The 19702-nt window shown below is 39.0% G+C and overlaps 1 protein-coding gene across 1 annotated transcript in view; it reads left to right on the top strand.

Moving 5' to 3' along the window:
• The window catches only part of ESR1 (estrogen receptor 1), a 105730-nt gene that overhangs the window by 8100 nt on the left and 77928 nt on the right, over nt 1-19702 (top strand). Inside the window, exon 2 of the mRNA XM_009897058.2 lies at nt 19313-19503. Within this exon, the coding sequence (XP_009895360.1) occupies nt 19313-19503 (191 nt within the window). The remainder of the gene's footprint in view (nt 1-19312; nt 19504-19702) is intronic.

Raw genomic sequence — 19702 nt, 5'->3', positions numbered from 1 at the left:
ACGGCACCAAGCACCCCATCAAGTCTTCTCCTGAAAACCTCCAGTGATGGCGACTCCACCACCTCCCCAGGCAGCCCATTCCAATGGGCAATCACTCTTTCTGTATAGAACTTTTTCCTAACATCTAGCCTGAACCTCCCCTGGTGCAGCCTGAGACTGTGTCCTCTTGTTCTGGTACTGGCCGCCTGGGAGAAGAGACCAACATCCGTCTGTCTACAACCTCCCTTCAGGTAGTTGTAGAGAGTAATAAGGTCACCCCTGAGTCTCCTCTTCTCCAGGCTAAGCAACCCCAGCTCCCTCAGCCTCTCCTCGTAGGGCTTGTGTTCCAAACCCCTCACCAACTTTGTTGCTCTTCTCTGGACTGGTTCCAGCAAGTCAACATTCTTTATTTATTTGTTTGTTTGTTTGTTTATGGGATTAAAAGTGTTTATAGCTGTGTCTTTCCATGCTATGAGAAAAATAATCCTACATTTTCATCTACAAGGGTATAAATAAGAGGTAAACATTCAAATCCTGGAAATGGTGGGTCAGCAGAATATTAAATATCTAAGAACATTCTAATTAGGTTCATGGAGAAAATATTATATGAGAATCCTGCATAACATAATATAGCTGAAGATCTTAATGGCAGGAATATCAGAACCAGTACAACCGTAAGAGGTGTGCAATAGGAATATGTGGAAGTTATATTGCAGCTTAAGGAGTCTAACATTGCTGATGCTGATTGCACATCAAGTTACTGCTATTTACTATTACTGTTTCTTCTTGATCCAAACAATAAAAACCTAAATGAAATGGAAATAAATATAATTCTACAGAGAAATTGAAACACTCTAGAGCAAAATCACACTTAATGTGCAGACAGCTCTAGTAACAGTCTAGATGCCTCTCTGTGTTGGTTACTTAGGTTGTCAAGCTTTGGCTCATATTTTCTGTGTTAGATGATCATCTCAGATAATTTTGTTTTTAACTTTTTAACAGAAACTTTCTAGACTATCTTGCTATACCAATGCAAAACTGCCCTCACCGTTTTGATTGGGGTGCCTAGACACCTTTGTATTATAGATATAGCTCTGACATTTGGTAGTGGGGGGATGCTATTGAACAGGGTTATTTTTGTTTGATTTTTTCACAGAAAACCTGTTGAAATTTAAGCTAGAAACTCTTGATGACTCTTGCTACTCACAGTGGGAATTTATTTGAATTTGATAGCTAAATTGCATGTGATATGCATGCTTCATCCTCTCTGTGATTGTAACTAATTTGGTTGCAAAAGCGTCTTTCTCTGACAAGATGTGTGAGACTGCTTCATTCCATATGCTTCAAAATCCATGTTACATGGATTTTGAGCAGGACTTTCTCTTCAATTATTACTGTGGGCTGAGGCAAGTTACTAACAGATGAGGATCATAGAGTAATGTAAATTTGAAGGGCTCTCCGGGAGATTATGTGGTCAATGTTCTGTTCAAATCAGAACAGCAATAAAATCCTGTCTTAGTCTTCTCTTCAGAAGATTAAACAAATTCAATTCTCTCATCATCTCCTCATATGCCATTTGTTCCAGCCCTCTCCTCCTCTGGATGGCTGTCCACTGGACTTGCTCCAGTTTGTCAGACTGCCTTCAGCTTGGAAGCTCCAAATTGAAAGCAGTCTTGCAAGTGCTGAGGAGAGGAGAACAAGCTCTGTTCTCAGCTGCTTGTCTCTGTTTACATTAGTTCAACCCAGGATGTATTTGGCCTTTCTTGCTGCCAGGGCACACTGCTGACTTCTGTTCAGGTTGTTCACCAGCACCTTCAGGGCATTCTCTGAAGAGCTCTGCTTTTCAGCCTCTTCCATGTTTCTGCAGGGTTATCCTATCCCAGGTGCAAGGCTCTGCATTTTCCAGTGCTAAGCTTCATGAAATTCTCTTCGGGCAATTTCTCCAGCCTCTTGAGGTCCCCCTGAATGGCAGCCTTAATTTGAAGCATATCCATCACTCTGCATGCCCTCTCCCCCCCCAGTTTGATATTTGTCATTAACCTCCTAGGGACACAATTTTCCTCTTCATCCTTGTGGTTAATGAAATAGTGCATCGCCAGATCTGAACTGCTGATAAAAATCTATTGAGACTAGCAGTCCACTCATTTTCCATCCACTTTATAGTTTGTCTGTGCAACTCCATATCTTGCTACACTGGGAATAAGAAAAATGGTTGTCTCTTTTCTGCTTTTAGTGTCCTTCTGCTTCATCTGTGTTCATTCTAAAGAGTTAGGTAAAAGTCATGCCATCAAAATGCAGTAAAAAACTAAGCTTACAGATTGAGAAGGCGTAAATAAAGATGGTCTTGTTGAAGAGCATAGTGAGGCCAATAAAGATATATGGTGGGTTTGGCAAGGGAGACATTTTTAATTTCTGTTGAGGAGCTGTAGCAGGCTATTGTGAACTGGCAGACATGAAATGGATGAAGAAAAGAGGGAGTGCACTAGTAGGAGAAGGTAGATATTCTTTAAAGAACTGAAGAGTTTGGGGTGGACTAGAAAAGTAAGATTGAAGTACAAACTGCAGAAGACAGATCTGAGATAGATAGTGGAATTTAAAACTACTTAAGGACTGAGACAGGGGTTATAAACAGGACTGAAACAGAGCAAGTGCATGTTGCAGAGTATGGGGGGAAAAAACCCAACAGGTTAATGCATGAAATAGTTAATATGGAGCTGGACCTATGCAGAACAACCCTTCTCTCAACAGATACTTGCCACTCTTCCATTTCATTTGTGTCTATTACAGATTTACCCAGGAAGTAAATTTACCCAGATTAGCCTGGATGTTGGTATTCAATAGCTCTAATGGCATAGGTCAGTGCTGTGGGTAAGAACTTCTGTTACTCTGGAAATAGCAGCGGCCACTCAGAAGGGCTCAATGAGATCTTGACTTGGATGTTGATTGTTTAATTTCTTTAAAGACTTGGTATTTCTCATGCACATAGAGGAAATATAATAAACTTACATCAGTAAGATTGTAATGTTAGCCTTCCTAAAGCAGAAACAGGCCAGAACTATACCTATGTGTGTGTATCTTTCTCATGTCCTAACACATGAGATATACTACTGCTTTACCACGCAGGACCCTGTGAACAAACATTATCTGGCGTCTGTGAAATGCCCAACTGTTATAATGAAGAGTGCTATTGAAAATCACCTATAGAAGATTGACAAGTCTCTTTTCAGAAGAAGGTTGAGTAAGAAAGAGGACATAAGGCTACATATTAGCAAGGATAAAAACCTTTCAAAATATTGGGTGGATTCTCAGTTAGTGAGTATGATTTTGTAAACTAACAATGGTATTGCTAAACACACTAGCTGAAATGGAACCAAAATGACTTATAGGCTTGTTAAACACATATACCCAGTGTTTCTGTCAGAAGAAATACAGCATAAATATTCCATGCAAGTGGAATATTTATGCTGTAAGAAATACAGCAAAAGTTCCACTTGTATGGAATTTTATATTCAGCTACCTTGCATTTATTTATTTTTCCTGTGCAGAGCAAGGAGTTAATGCATGAGGTTTTCATATTCTCTAATTCACTTCTGACATGAGCACTGAGATATGACCCTCATTTTATTGTATTCCTTTCTTAAGATGAAGGATATTGCTGGTTTCAAAAAAACATGAAGTTCTCACTCTTCAGAGAAATAGATGCATTTCAGTGGAAAAATCAGTGCATATGTAAATATTAAATCCCCTTCCCTCCCCTCCTTTTTTCCCCCCTCCCCCCCAAGAAAAAAATTTCTGAGAAAATTACCCTGACCAAAGCTGCCTTTTGAAGACAACATAAACCATTGCTGTATGGCTTCTTATTTATTTATTAAATAGCAGCATTAGTTATTAATAGCTTCAAGCTGTTTTCGTGTATAACTAATTTTCTGACTCATGCATGCCTTGCTTCCTCTCTAATTCACTTTATTGTCAACAAATGTGTTTCTGTCTGGAAAAGGCAAGCAACCTGAATGCAGCTCTGTATGAGAATTGGCCTCGCTTCTACGCTGCCCCTCCAGTTTGTTCCAGAACTAAACTCTAGGATAGTAGAGCACAATAAGCTGACTTATTTATTACAACACTACTCCTTAAAAACTGTAATGCTAAGCATAAGGTAGTCCAACTAAAATATGCAAAAACATAAATGAAAAAACTTAAAGGATCTAATGGTAAGGAAGTAAGCAAGAGAGAATATTTGGCCAGACATGAGTAACCAGATGGGGTTTGTGTTGTTGATAACCATTAAAGAATATTACACAACAAACAGAAGTTGAAACCTGGGTGTTTTTTGTTGTTTATTGTTGTTATGATTTTTGTTTGCTTGTCTTTTGTTTGGTTGGGTTGTGGTTTTTTGTTGTTGTAGTTGTTTTGGGGTTTTTTGTTTGGTTTGTTTTTGGTTTTCCTTTCATTTGTAAGAATTTCTGTCTGGAAAAACAAAAAATAGGTAAGATTCAGCAGAAGTTCCCTCTTTCTAGTGAACTAGTATTGTGTGTCCCACATGAACAGGTAAAAATATGTTTTTAAATGTTATGATAGAAGGTGGCTGCTTTGCTCATAATGCTGTACATTTAATTTTGTCTGAATTTGCTATCTAATAGGTATTTCCCTTCCTTACAGGATAGGGAAAAATTACTGTCTACTAATAATGAAGAGTAAGAAGATTAATGAGGTGCTATATTGTGGCACCTTTCAGGCACTTAAGCTGTGAGGAGTAAGAAATTACATAAATAGATGATAGATTTACTGTAACAGAATGAAGCTTCTTAATGTGTGAAACAAAATGGTTGCCAACACAAAAGGCAAGTACTTGGATTTCTCATAAACCTAATTTCTCACCCTTTGCTGCATGTTACCCCTAAAAATATGCCCACAATCAGTTTTTCAAACACATACGCAGTTTGCTACATGAACATATTTCCTGCCTTTCATGAGCTGTTATCTTTGATTACTGTTGATTACATATTCAGCACTTGCAATTTTTTTCTGTGGACATTATCTGGATATATAATGTACCAACTTTGATTAATTTAAATATGTAGAACTTATTATTACCTATCTGGTTAGCACTTACAATTGAGACACCTGCCCATGAAGAAGGACAGATATGCACTCTACAAACAGGAAAGAGAAGATAGGGGGGAGTGAAGAAAAGAACACAGTCTAGTTTTTCAGTCTGCTGTTTTAATACTGAAGTATTGTAATGTAACCATTACTCTGATCAGCTGAAGGCTGTCACTAAAAGAGTTTTTTCACTGCCATATTTCTGGTCACAATTCCCATGGCTGCATTTGTAAGCTAATGTGACCACATGGTTAACGTGGTCTTGTGACTCAGTGTTAAACAGCATTAATTTTCTGCTCTGGGCCCAAGTGTCTATGGCCATAAGTGAAGGAAGAGCTAGACTACCTGTTCTGGCAGCAGTTTGCACTTCCTACTTCTTGGACGTAAAGAAAAATGTCAACCTTTGTAGCCTTTAACATTAAAGTTTCAGAAGTGATGTCTAGGGGCTATGTGGAGAGATGCTGAACACTTAAGCTCTTATTGATGGGAAAGAGAGCTGTAGGATTTAGGAAATTTAAAAACACCTTGAAAATCAGTTTGATGGAGGTGGTGTCCAGTTGTATCCTTTGTATAACTATCTGTTCAGGTTCTCTTTCTTATTAATGTTTTTTTTCTATTTCTTACACTTTCAGTTATATTTTAGCATATGTAATTTTCAGTTTCTGTGTGTCAGTGGGGCCTGACATTATAAAACCAGCATATAACTAACAACTAGTCTATGAGGAATTGCCAGACTCTGCTGCTATATTCCATACTCCAACATGTTTCTCACACAGTTTAGTGTTCATTAATATTTAAAGAATGAATTGGCATGCAAAGTTGGATGCAGCACTTTCCAGAGGACAAGCATGAGTCAAGTACCTCAGCTGGGCAATATTTCTGCACAAACTACACAGATTTTGTGAGGCATCATATATCTGTGCATCTGTATTGCCTCCATTTTGACCAAAAGGACAAACTAAAAACCACTACTTTAAGGTCTGTGTCTTCTCTGCTAGGGTCCAGATTTCTTGAGACTGAAGTATGATATAATTTGTTATTGATTTGCCTTAACAGAGGTGAAGAGTACCTAACAAGCTAACAAGCACAGGTATTCTGTTGACCTGACAGCACTGGAGTGCTGTGAACACTTTTAGCTGTCCAACTCTGCAGGGAAAATGCAGCCCTTCTTGTGCGTGGTGACTGGCCTATACAACTTACTTTCAGGCTGGCTATTTGCTTGCCTTCTGCTCTGCTTCTGCTGCAGGTCCTTGGACTGGTAATAGACACACACAGCTTTTGCCCCACCTGTTATACTGTTTCAAGTCATATTTGAATTTCTGGGATGCATGTTCTTAGTACCTCGGTGCCAGCTAGGGCATGTGCTTCTCTCTTTTCAGCTGTTAATCAAGTGTTACACCATGACATGCAGCATGCTAGTCTTGAACTGGCTTTTCTCTGCTGCAGGTCCACTGTGACCTCCCAGGAAGTTAATCTGCACATCTCACTGGTTTTGTGTGGGTCCCATGTGCTAGTAGTTTGGTTTCATGAAAGTGCTTTAAGCACAAATGGGTTTGTATTTTTAGGAACTCTTTTCTTTCACTGGACCTTGGATGTGCACTCAGTTCAAGGACTGCAGAGGCTCTGTTCCTTGGGTTTGTTGTTTTGGGGCAAGAGTAAGAAGCTGCAGATAAACCACATTGCCCGGGGCAAGTACACAATCCTTTTTACGTGCAGGTGTCAGATATTCCCAAGTGCCTACTTCTTTCCATTCTACCCATGTTGTGCCTTTGGGCTTGGCACCTCTGCCTAGTCTTTTTCCAGTATTGCTAGCAGCTGGCATAGAGTGGCTTATAGATGGCATGGGTGGTAAACTTTTTGGGAAAAGATATTTGTCTCTTCTCTTTGCCTTGTATCACTTGGGTCAAGAGGTCTGCATGCACTTTGATGAACTTAGAAGAACTACTTCAAGTAGTCTTTTACTTCACCAGGGTTTATTTTCCTGTGGCTTAGAGCCCTCTGATTTCTTTGTTGGGACTACATGTGGCTGTACCAGTGTTTTGTTTCAAAAGTTCACTTTCAAATGCTACATACTCCTTAAAGTTACATTTTCAGTTTAAAAAGTCATTTTAAAGAAACATGACCATTTGAAATTATAGATTGGTTTAGACTGGAATTTTTGAAACCATGGTATCTAAACTGTGATGTTGTGTTATAAAACCTTCATTCCTATTTAATGTATTTTTTGTGTTTGGTGTAAAGTACAACTTTCAAATCTTGCAAATACTTTTTCTTTTACAATGCCTTGTTTCGTGCTTGATATTGAAGGATTATCCTAGGAATTTAATGAAGATTTGGGTAACTGGTTAAACTACAGTCTTAATGTGTACATCTGAAATATTTGGAGAGAGGGCTTGCCCAAGAACAAAAGGAACACGTGAGCCCATAAAAGTCCTATAAAAGCATGGCAAAAGAAGATTTATAGCGGATTCCTATGTTTTTCCTGGCATTTACCTTTGAAATAGTCTGGAAATAAGTGTAAGAATCTGACAACACTTCCTGAAACACCCTTTTCCAGTCTCTTGAGTGCATTTAACCTTTTCCTTTCAAATGGAAGGACCATGCTAGTTTAGCTGAACATTAGAAAATAAAAAAGCAATAGCTTAATGTCTGAGTAATTCTGAAGAAAGTTCACTAGGAACAAGGAAGCCTGGAGAAAAGACTCTTTCTTGATATGTTATATTCTTATAAGCTAGACTTCAACTTTATCGTAAAAGCCATACATTAATTCTAAGACTCTCATATGAAATGCCGTGGTACAACTTTTCAGCTTAGTAGTTGAGGCCTAGGATAACATTTATAAAAACAAGGGCTACTAGATATTTCCGAAGTGTGAAAGCTGTAGAGGATATACACTAGAGGCTGTCAGCTGAAGCTGGCTTTTTGTTGCTATCATGCTTCAAGCTTTTCAAACATATTTTATTCTTCAGATTGTTTACACAAGCGGGATGTCCTGTGTCCATGCTTCCAGAATGTTTACCCACTGGGCCCTCCACTTTGACACACTTGTGGGCACTGCTGATTGCTACACTCAGGCCCCTATACTCGCTCTTTGGTCTTCAGAACCACAGAGCCACACACCAACTCAGTATGACTGCCAGAAAATAATATCTGCGGTGCCTAGAGGCGCTTTGTCTGCTGGAGGTTTTCCATCAAACTTGGCATGCTTTTAGACAGTGGATTAATGTTTTTTTTCTCAGATTATATGACTCTTCCGACACTAGAATCTGTGGGATTGCCTAACTGAATGAGAGAGAGGGTGTCAGAGACAGTGTCCAAGCAAAACTGTGCCTGGCAGGAGGCAGAATTGAGCAGAGAAACACTGAAAAAGTTGGCTGGTCACTAGTATGGATACTGATGTTCCTTAAAAAGTATGAAGTATGAGCATTATCTTGTGATCAGCGATTTAAAAAAATGCATCAAAAGAGTAACTTGCAGAGTTTTGTTCCAAAGAAAAAAAGTACCATTAATTTTTAAATAAGCAAATAGCATTTTCCAGTTGTTAAAAGCAGCAGAAATCTGCAAGTGGACTACATGAAATATAGGTGTGTAAGAACTCATTTTTCTAGTGCTCCTTACCACAACAGAATCTTAAACATTAAATATTTCTCAAATTCAGTAAGGGTCAATGCCATGCCCAGACTGTGTGAAGGAGAAATCTAAGGCACAAGTGCAATAACTGAGAAATTACTAAATAGGGAAAAGGAGTGTAAGAATAAAAAATTACTCTAGGCAATAGAGAAGATTGTAAGTTAAATACAAATCAGTAGAATAATATTTTGCAGAAAAAAAAGTGTTTATTCTGTGAACAGAAAAACAGATACTGTTTAAGGATAGGATACACTGGCAAGGTCTCTTTCAGAGTTTTATGTCCACTGAGGGACAAGCAAAGTCCTGATGAGTGCAGAAAGAGGATGGGAAAGTTAAACAGGAGACTCTGGAAGGCAAACTACAGGCCAAGAGATGGTGTACAGGAACCTTACAATGGCAAAATGTGTACTAAGAGAAAAGCAACCAACTTGTTGTCTGGGCTGACTGGAAATAGCTGAGGACAAAAGAGCTTAATTTCCAGCAGAGAGCACTTGGTCTGCACATCAGGTACTCAAGCAGCAAACACTTCACGTAAAAAGGCTGAAATATTGGATATGTTGTAAGGTCAAGTTAAAACAAGTTCCTGTGGGGCAGGTCTAGATATACAGCATTTTAAGTAATACTCTGTCCCTACTTCATTGAAAGTTAGTATACAGTGATTGTAGAATATTTAATTTCTGTAGGTCTGTGTATATCACTTTCACATCAAGACTGAATATTGGTAGAGTTAGTAGGAACTTCTGCTCCTGCTTAACACTGCAAAACTATACCTATGGATGTGTCTGTGGATTATTTTTGCTTATTATATACATGTTTATTTTTCTTTGTAAATGTTATGGTGTTTGAATATTTTTCTGTCAAAACCTTTTAAAATTGCAATTTCTACAAAATGAAAGTGCCATATAAATATTTTTTCCCTGAAAATAAGAAAGGAGGAATTCTCTGTTCTGAAAGTTTTCTTTGCAGAAAATAGATTTTTGTTCTGATTTCAACATTTTCAAAAGATAAGTAAGGGGACAATGTTCTTTCTTCTTTCTGGAAAGAAATATTATGGTATTCATCACTTTTTATGGCTTGCATGGCATCTCTCCATTGGTTCTTCAAAGACTTGGTTTTGACTCCCATTTTATTTGATGGGTAAAGCATTCTCTTGACACACAGATCCTCAGGGGTCTAATAGAAGAGGTTACTTGCCTTGTAAGAGTTGCAGTCCTAGTCCAGAGAAGAAAAGACAGAAATTATACAAGGCAAGTCCCTACTGATGAATGAAATGTCATAGCCTTAAAGGCATTGTGAAGTAAATACTTGTGGTGTTGGTGTTGGTTGGTGTTCAGAATTAATTTATTTATTTAAACATGAAATCTAATTCTCTTTGGACTGACTTGAAATATTATTGTTTTTCTTGCTGCAAGTTCATAGAATTTATAATGAACTTGGTAAAAAAATAATGTGGTGGGTTGAAACCACCCCAAAATAAAATTTGCCAGACCAGTCCTTTAGTTGCAAATCTCAGTATGTTTGTGGAACTTGTGGAGCAGGTCAAATGAAAGTAGGATTGTATATTAAGATTAACAGGAGATAAGCAATCATGGAAGACTGGGTTAAAAAGGCATAGAGAGAGACAGAAGAGTGGAATCTTCCTGTTCAGGACATGAGGCAAATAAGTAGTGAGGGATGGAGGGAGGAAGGGTTTTGATGAGATACCTGCAGGGAGTCTAGGCAAAGGAAAAGTAGCCAAGCAGTCAGGGCAGACACTGGAGGAGAACAATTTGTCCTTTCTGGGAAGGGAGACTGAAAGGAAGGGAAAGCCCAAAGGTGGACCTCAGTGTAAGGATGTGACAAGAGGATTTGGAAGGGTCAAGTGAAAGCACTCAACAAAGAACAGCTGCGGGAGGATAGAGCAGACATTCCCACTGACTACAGTGGCACCAGCTTCTGTATTTACTAGCTTTTGCTTCTCCTAAACTGGAATAGAATAAAAGACCTGAAGTATTACTATTTACAGCTGTTAGCAGGTACCACTGACATTCTTCTGCTACTTGGAAATGAGAGTGATCTCCTGCCATCACTTGCTGTGTTAAGCCAAGTGAAAGGTGTTCCCAGCCTTGATGTTTGTGACTATATATATGAGGCATGAGGGCAGTGCTTGATTTTCTAGGTGTCCTCTTCAGAAGGTGAGAAGCTACACACAGAAAAAAATGTTATTTGCAAACTTGTATTTTTGATAAATACAAATTAAGATGACCTGTGCAAATTCTTTGGTCCTTTCCTGCCTCTGCGATTATTATAATAATTATTTTCATAATTATAAGGTATTTGTAAGTGGACTGCTGTTTCGATGTATGAGAAGGATCAACTCTGAAATATGTCATGCTTGTGGAGGCAAACATGTTATTTCCTGCAGATATTAGTAACTAAAAGAGAGAATGAGGCAAAAATTTCAAGAAAGCAGCTGATTGTTGGCCTGTACTAAACTCTCTGTCTAATCCTGCCACAAAATCTTTGGTGAAGTTCAGAAATCATTTAAATCAAGCTCCCCACAAGTAGTCTTGTGTCGTAATTTTCTTGCGTAATTTTTGTTGTAATAGTCTTGTGTTGTAATTTTCTGCCCTGGTTAGGCCACACCTTGAGTACTGTGTCCAGTTCTAGTCCCCTCAGTTTAGACGGGTTGTTGACTTGCTGAACCATGTCCAGAGAAGGGCAACAAAATTGGTGAGGGGTTTGGAACACAAGCCCTATGAGAAGAGGCTGAGGGAGCTGGGGTTGCTTAGCCTGGAGAAGAGGAGACTCCGGGGAGACCTTATTGCTCTCTACAACTACCTGAAGGGAGGTTGTGGACAGGTGGGGGTTGGTCTCTTCTCCCAGGCAACCAGCGCAAGAACAAGAGGACACAGTCTCAAGCCACACCAGGGGAGGTTCAGACTGGATGTTAGGAAGAAATTCTATACAGAGAGAGTGATTGCCCATTGGAATGTGCTGCCCAGGGAGGTGGTGGAGTCACCATAATTGGAGGTGTTTAGGAGGAGACTTGATAGGGTGCTTGGTTGCATGGTTTAGTCGATTAGATAGTATTGGATGATAGGTTGGATGTGATGATCTTGAAGGTTTCTTCCAATCTGGTTTATTGTATTCTATTCTATTCTTTGAGCTGAATGGAAGTCCTACAGTATTGAACATTTACCCTTGAAATTGCAGACAAGGGAAGCATCACTCTGAACATTCAAAATGCTATTTAATAGTGGGTACTTATAAAACTCAGGTTACATGTAACTTGGTATATACTTTTGACCTTAATCTCCCTCAGCCTCAGTTTTTATTCCTCATAGAGTATTACTCAGAGTATTGGGGGAAAAAAAGCATTCATTAACACGTGTCAAACACTGAACTGCTATAGAGGCATGGAAATACAGGAAGGAAATTAATTCTGATGTTAGAGCTGAATTCAGATGGTGTGCTGATTGTAAGCCACCAAACACAGAACAGTCAGGGAAAAAAAACCCAGAATAGCTGCTCATTTAATAAATTCTTTTTATTCTGGGCACTGATGAGCTGTTGCCCTTTGGAAAGTATGATCATATAATTTAAGACATACATATGCACAGGAGGGATAAATGAAGGTTTCATCTGTACTTGCAAGGTGCAGTTCAGCCATATGCTGTATTTAAAATAATAATCTTCTTTTAATGTATATGCATATAAAGTAAGGTGTGTGGGTGTTTCTGCATTCACCCTATGTACAGAAATAAATTATTAACCTTCTGTGCATAAGAAAAAAACCACAACCAACCAAAAATTCAGAAAATTGCTGTCGCTTCAGAACTGTTTGAATTCTGAGCTACTATGCAAGGTACAGCTAAGCTACCACTCTTCAGTTAAGACTAACCAAAATGACCCTGTAAGTGAGTTGTAGTTTAGATTCTAATGGCACTGAGAAATAGAATGAAATGCAACCAATTTCTCAGTATTTATTGCAGAGACTTTTTTGGTATGAATTTAAATTTCAGACCTCTTGAACTGATAAACAGACTAAGCTCTTTTAATTCCACTTCCTACCCTGTGTGCCATCCCCAAGAAAAGCTTCCACATTTGTCAGAAATTTGGGCAAACTTCTATGTTGTCAAGGGGAATAGCTGTAAAATCACAGAATCATGTAGAATCACAGAATGTTAGAGTTGGAAGGGACCTCAAAAGATCATCTAGTCCAACCCCCCTGCCAGGGCATGATCACCTAGAATGAGTCACACAGGGATGCATCTAGGCGAGTTTTGAAAGTCTCCAGAGAAGGAGACTCTGCAACCTCTCTGGGCAGCCTGTTCTGTTGCTCTCACAGTGGAAAAGTTTTTCCTTGTTTTCATGTGGAACCTCCTATGCTTCCAGCTTGCACCTGTTGCCTTTAGCTCATATTTATAAACCATGGAAAATCAATCCCAGGAGTAGAAATATGGGAGAGGGAAATATTGAAAACATTCAAGGAGTCTAGGTTGCCTTCCCCTGTCATCACTACAGCTTCCAGGAAATGTGGATAGAGATGCCATTGACTTCGCAGTGACAGTGCACAGACACATCTCTCAGTCTGCAAACATTAGTGACAGATGTGAGAAAAATACTAAATTTGTCAAAGTTTCTGAGGGACTGAAAGGATGTGCATATTTACACCAACTTTAGCAAAGAGCTTCAGTGGAGATTCTTGTTCACACATAGGATGGTTTAGTTTTGCATATTCAGTTACAGTGTTTCACTCATTTTGAAATAACCTGAGCTAAGAATGAAGGAAGAGTATAAAAAGGGAATGTTTAAGTTTATGTTGAATAAGGAGTTTTAATGAAGATATGCTTTTGTTATCTTGTTGTCAGAGCCTGGCTTCAATGCTGCCATTTCTTAGACAATACTGAGCTATTTTTCCTGTTACTTTAAATACCAAATAAACTTGTATTGTATTCTGGTTCTAAGGAAAACATTCCAGAGTCCTCTGACTATAAAATGCATTTTCTCATACATTGTGAAATAATGTCAATATTTAAAGATTATTTTATTATTCAACTTCAGTATAACTTTGGTTAACTTGCTAACAATCAGGGAACAAAGGGAGGATAGTGGGACAAGGAAGGACTGCGTATACATTCGTTATCCAAACAGGGCCAGGGACGGGTACAAACACCAGCACAATGGCTCTTGCTGCTTAAAAGCTTCACTCTCTCAGACATTGTTTGGCCTGGCTGAATTACTCTCTCCCAGGTCACAGTTCAGATAGGAACTATGCAGGGGTTCTTTTCCCTTGGTAGCACAGAAGTTTTGGGCAAGAAGAGAGTTTAGCTGCATGAATGAAACTTGCTTAGAGCCCAAGATCAGGAGCAACTGGAATCACCCCCCAGCTGGTCTTCCTCTCTGGTGGAGGATCAGCCAAGGAACAATGCCAATTTTGGGTCCTATTTCTGGAACCCACCCTCATTGCTACAGTCCATCTTGTGCCAATGATGGCTTGGGCTGGGGCCAGCTCCTGAGCTCACATCCAGCCCAGAATACCCTGTGAGTCTGTCTGTTTGATATATAATTCTGCGTAAGACTTTCTCTCTCCATTGTCATGTTTTATTTAGCTTGATTACAACCCTAGGTATTTGGCAATATTTATTTTAAGCCAACAATTTTTTTTGCATGGCATATGATGATTTTTCCACATTCATTGGAGCTACTTTCTGAGAGTAGAGCTTTAAGGTGCTTAATGTACTTGGCAACTTTCTGTTTATTTGTATGCTTAGTCATTCCTGTTGCAGTATTTCTTGAGAAGTCTTATTTTCAAGCACTAAATTCTGTTCAAATAATCTTTCTTAAGTATTTTGTTCCATATGGGAATTCATCCTCTAACAGCAAGTTAATGAATGAAATAGTTAATTAACTGAATACTAGAATGGTGTTATAATAAACCCAGTGTTTGGAAAAACATTTGTTTTAAACCCTGACTGTGTGTAAAATGGCCACTAGTTTGGGGTTTTTTTATGCTGAGAACTTCCATCCATTCTGGTATGAAAGATTTAACAGCTGCCCATTAAAATTTCTTGTAAGAAAGTAAATTTAGAAAACTAGGATTTTTCAAGGTGTCTCCTTGTACTGCTTTAATAACTTTTCCCTTAAGCCCTCTTACTTATGAATAAATTGGACCTTACCTCAATGTCAGGTGGATTATGTACTGTGGGTTTTCCTAAATTCATTGTGCCAGCCAGTCTGATTACTGTAATGTAAAAAAATTTAAATCATTTTACATTATAAAACTCTAATTTCCTCATGTACACATTGTTTTTACCTTACAGTCAACATAGGGTTAATGATCTCTTGGCCGGTTCTGGCTTTCAGGTGATGAGTGAATGTGTAAAATACGGTTGTCTTGTTAACACATTTATTGAAGGGCAAACTCAGAGCAGCATAGGTGGAAAAACATGAAAATGAGTGTGGAAGACAAGTTTGTCCTGCTTGTAGGTTCCAAAACACTTGCCATTTTGTGTCTGATATCTGCAGTAAATTATAAGGTTTTTTTCCTTTTTAATCTGTTCTGTTTTGGTGGGAGCCTTGGAGGGAGGGCTTTATATAGGGTTTTCTTTCTTTTTGATTAGTGTTCCCCTTTGGTAAACATAGTGGACAAGATGTTCTGTACAGAGAGAGTGATTGCCCATTGGAATGGGCTGCCCGGGGAGGTGGTGGAGTCACCATCATTGGAGATGTTCAGGAGGAGACTTGATGGGGTGCTTGGTGCCATGGTTTAGTTGTTTAGGTGGGTTGGATTGGTTGAGGGGTTGGACACGATAATCTTGAAGGTCTCTTCCAACCTGGTTGTTTATTATTATTATTACTACTACTACTACTTTTGTGGTTTTTTTTTTTTAATTTCTTTGTTTTGTTTTGTTATTGTTTGTGTGGATTACAAATGAAATGGTTGAAAAGGTTCTGCTATTGTATTTTGGGAATTATGATCTTGCCAAAGCTATTAAGGTTTGGTTAAGTTGTTGCACTGTGTTCTGCAGAAGGCTAGCCGTTGAAACCTAAGTAAAAACTGAGTGAAGAGCAGACTTATTTTTTGTCAGGACACAGAATCAGTGTCTGTGATGTTTACTAACTGGCAGTTTGAGACATTATTTTGATTTAGCAAGTTCTGGGTAATGGGATGATCTTTTCCCCAAAAGATTTCCTTGTCACCTCCTCTAATATGTACTAAAGTTTATTGATGACAAGCTTTCACTTCTATTGTATAAATGGAAAGAGGTAGCAGCATGTTATTTCTCAGAAGGATGGGGCTAGAGGTACTTTGATGTGCTTACCACTGTGGTTCACAGAAGCTTGAGTGCAATGACTGCAAGGCTGGTTTGCAAAAGCTTGCTCAAGCGGTGCTCAACTGGCACTGACTTTGGGGGTGGGAAGCCAGCAAGGCCATCCTTGCATTCCTTTAGCTTTATGAAGGTCTGCATTAATAGATTTATAGCACTCTTTCAATGTAACAAGTTTGTGTGGAGGAAGGCAATGGAAGTCTAGATCAGAGACGAAATGCACGGTGATGATGGAACTATCTGATCAGAGGCATTGCTTTCTAGTGTGTCTGTGATCTTTTGCAGCACAGATCCTGTGTGTGCTTGCACAGAGCATGTGGTCCCATTGCTTTTGCCTGCAGCCTGTCTCTGAAAAAGTGCCTTGTTTTCTGCCCAAGGATGAGCAGAGCCTGTGGAATAGACTCACCACAAGCAGTGCAACAAAATATGTTTCTCTTTACTCGTTAGTGCATCTTATTTTCTTTGGAGTGTATGTTTTTCATAAGATGTCGTATCTGCTCTAGACAGAAAAAGTTTTGTCCCTTTTTTTCCCAGGCTATGTGTCAGTAAATTTTTATTATTCTTAAATACAAATTTAACAAAACTGTATTTGTGAACCTACTCTTCACCTGAGTGAAGATAAATATTCTGAAAAGATGAAAATTTAAATTATCTGGACTGAGTGATGACTGATGCTTCTGGGGATTTGTTTACTCCATTTTAGTTTTAGCTATTAATTGAAGCATTGTCTACAATATCCAAGTAAGGAAACTACAGTCACTTTAGTAAGTGATACCTGCAAAAATATGTAATTGTTTTGGAACTTGAATTTTTTTTTTTATTTCACTGTTTTTAAAATGCTTTTTTAAAAAAGAAAATTCTAAAGTTAGATTTTGTAGAATTGTAATTTATTTGTGCTTCTTATTGATCTGAAAATAATTTTTGGGCACCTTAGCTTGTATAACATACTACAGAGTATGCTACAGGTTGCATAGAAATGTATCCAGGCAGGTTCTGAAAGTCTCCAGGCAAGGTGACTCTACCACTTCTCTGAGCAGCCTGTTCCATTGCTCCTTCACCCTCAAAGTAAAGTTTTCCCCTATGTTTAGGTCAAACTTCCTATGTTCCTTTTTGTGCCTGTTGCCCCCTGGCCTGTCACTGGGCAGCACTGAAAAGAGCCTGGCTGGCCTCTTGGCACCTGCTCTTTAGATACTTAAAGCACTCATAATTTTCCCTCTCACTGCAGCACTGAAGAAAGGAGTAAGGCAAAATTAGGTATGTAGAAATATATCTGTAAGAGCGAGCTCCCAGTCCCCTAGGCTCAAAACCAGGATATATTTGAGAAAATGTTGGGACTCTGGGGAGACAAGAGACACCTGTTACTAACCAGCCAGTAAAGCATGCATGGTAAGTGAGTAATTACTCTCAGCAGTAAGATTCTTCATGCTTTAGCTTGTCTGATGCTGTCACAACCAATTGTATTTATCTCTCAAACACTGTGAAGTGCAGGCTCTTACTGGAAAGCATGTTTTGAAAGAGGTATTTGCCTTCCAGGATCAATCCTAGGGTTCAATGCTGGTTCCTTTGACAATTTTACATCCTCTCATCTTTCTGAACATTGTTTACCATGCCTTCAGCAGCCACCCATATTGACCTCTCAGCAGATTCACTATATGTGAATTCAATGCCATTTACACTATAGATTTTTGTTTTCATTCAGCATCATAGCGCACACGTGGGTCACACGTATGCCTTGTATGTCTAGTAGCATGTACCTTATTACCACATCAAAAATTCTTCACCATATATTTTTAATACCTTCTGACTTTTCTTGTGCTATAAGCACTTCTCAATTTTTATGAAAGTGATATTATAATGAGAGCAGGACTGCTTTACGCAGTATTATATCTTTGACAAAGTAAAGAAAGTTTGTTCTCTAATTGGGTAATAATACTTGAAAACAGACTGGTTAATAATTTAAGTGGCTTGCAAGTTTAGATGGAAACCTTAAGTGATTTTTGTGTCAGATTCTCAAGCTACCTACCGATACTGCAGTCATATTGAACCCTTTGGTATTCCATTATAATGTCTTGAGAAAAACCAATTAATATATGAAACAGCTTTCAAAGTATAATGCCTAATAACATCAAGTGGATACAGAGAAATTTCCCCGTATCTTAGTGGTTCTACACCTTTTCATCTAGAACCAGACAGTGGGTGATAACAAGATTTTATTTTGTGCTCACCCATAATTTCAAAAGTAGATCTACACTTTCTTACCATCATAAAATCATAGAATTGTTTTGGTTGGAAGAGACCTTTAAGATTATTGTGTCCAACCTTCAAGCTAAGACTACCATGATCATTAAACCATGTCCCAAATGTCCACACATTTCTTGAACACCTCCAGGAATGGTGATTCTGCCACCTCCCTGGGCAACCTATTCCAATGCCTAATCAGTCTTTTTTCCTAGTATTGTATCTAAACCTCCAGTGACACAACTTCAGTGCATTTCCCCTCATCTTGTCATCTGATACTAGGGAGAATAGACCAGCCCCCACCTCACTGCAACCTCCTTTCAGGTAGTTGTACAGAGCAACGAGGTCTCCCCATTGCCTTCTCTTCTACAACTACAGCTCTTCTTTCTACAACTACCTGAAGGGAGGTTGTAGGCTGTGAGGGCTGGTCTCTTGTCCCAGGCAACCAGCACCAGAACAAGAGGACACAGTCTCAAGCTGCACCAGGGGAGGTTTAGGCTGGAGGTTAGGAAGAAGTTCTTCATAGAGAGAGTGATTGCCCATTGGAATGGGCTGCCCGAGGAGGTGGTGGAGTCACCATCACTGGAGGTGTTTAGGAGGAGACTTGATGGGGTGCTTGGTGCCATGGTTTAGTTGATTAAATGGTGTTGGATGATAGGTTGGACACAATAATCTTGAAGGTCTCTTCCAACCTATTCTATTCTATTCTATTCTATTCTATTCTATTCTATTCTATTCTATTCTATTCTATTCTATTCTATTCTATTCTCCAGACTGAACAATCCCAGTTCTCTCAGCCGCTCCTCATAAGATTTATTCTCTAGACCCTTCACCAGCTTTGTTGCCCTTCTCTGGACAAACTTCAGAAACTTACTGTCTTTCTTGCAGCGAGAGGCCCAGAACTGAACACAGTATTCAAGGTGTGGCCTTGCCAGTGCTGAGTACAGGGGCACGACCACTTCCCTACTCCTGCTGGCCACACTACTTGCGATACAGGAGTGTATGAGACTTAGCCTTGCTGAAATAATTATGCTTATTGTTGCTGTTAACAGGCCAAGCTCTGACAGCAGGCGCCATAACATCCGGGAGAGGATGTCCAGTACTAATGAGAAAACGAGCCTGTCGATGGAGTCAACCAAGGAGACCCGGTACTGTGCTGTCTGCAACGACTATGCTTCTGGCTACCATTACGGTGTCTGGTCTTGTGAGGGCTGCAAAGCTTTTTTCAAAAGAAGTATTCAAGGTAATTAAGTGTTCAAGTAAAATACCTGTACTGTTTACTCTTGAGAAGACTGTGTGGCAGCTTAAGATTGCATCTTGATCCCAGGACAATGATTTTTACTGAGTTTTCATTACCAGCTGCTGTACTCTCCTTTCTATTGTTACCAAATATATATTTGGTGAATGCTTCCAGCAGATATGTAATACATTGTTATTTAGTC

Source organism: Dryobates pubescens, chromosome 6 (genome assembly GCF_014839835.1).
Source record: "Dryobates pubescens isolate bDryPub1 chromosome 6, bDryPub1.pri, whole genome shotgun sequence".
Lineage (NCBI taxonomy): Eukaryota > Metazoa > Chordata > Aves > Piciformes > Picidae > Dryobates > Dryobates pubescens.
This window is presented reverse-complemented; position numbering and strand designations above follow the sequence as displayed.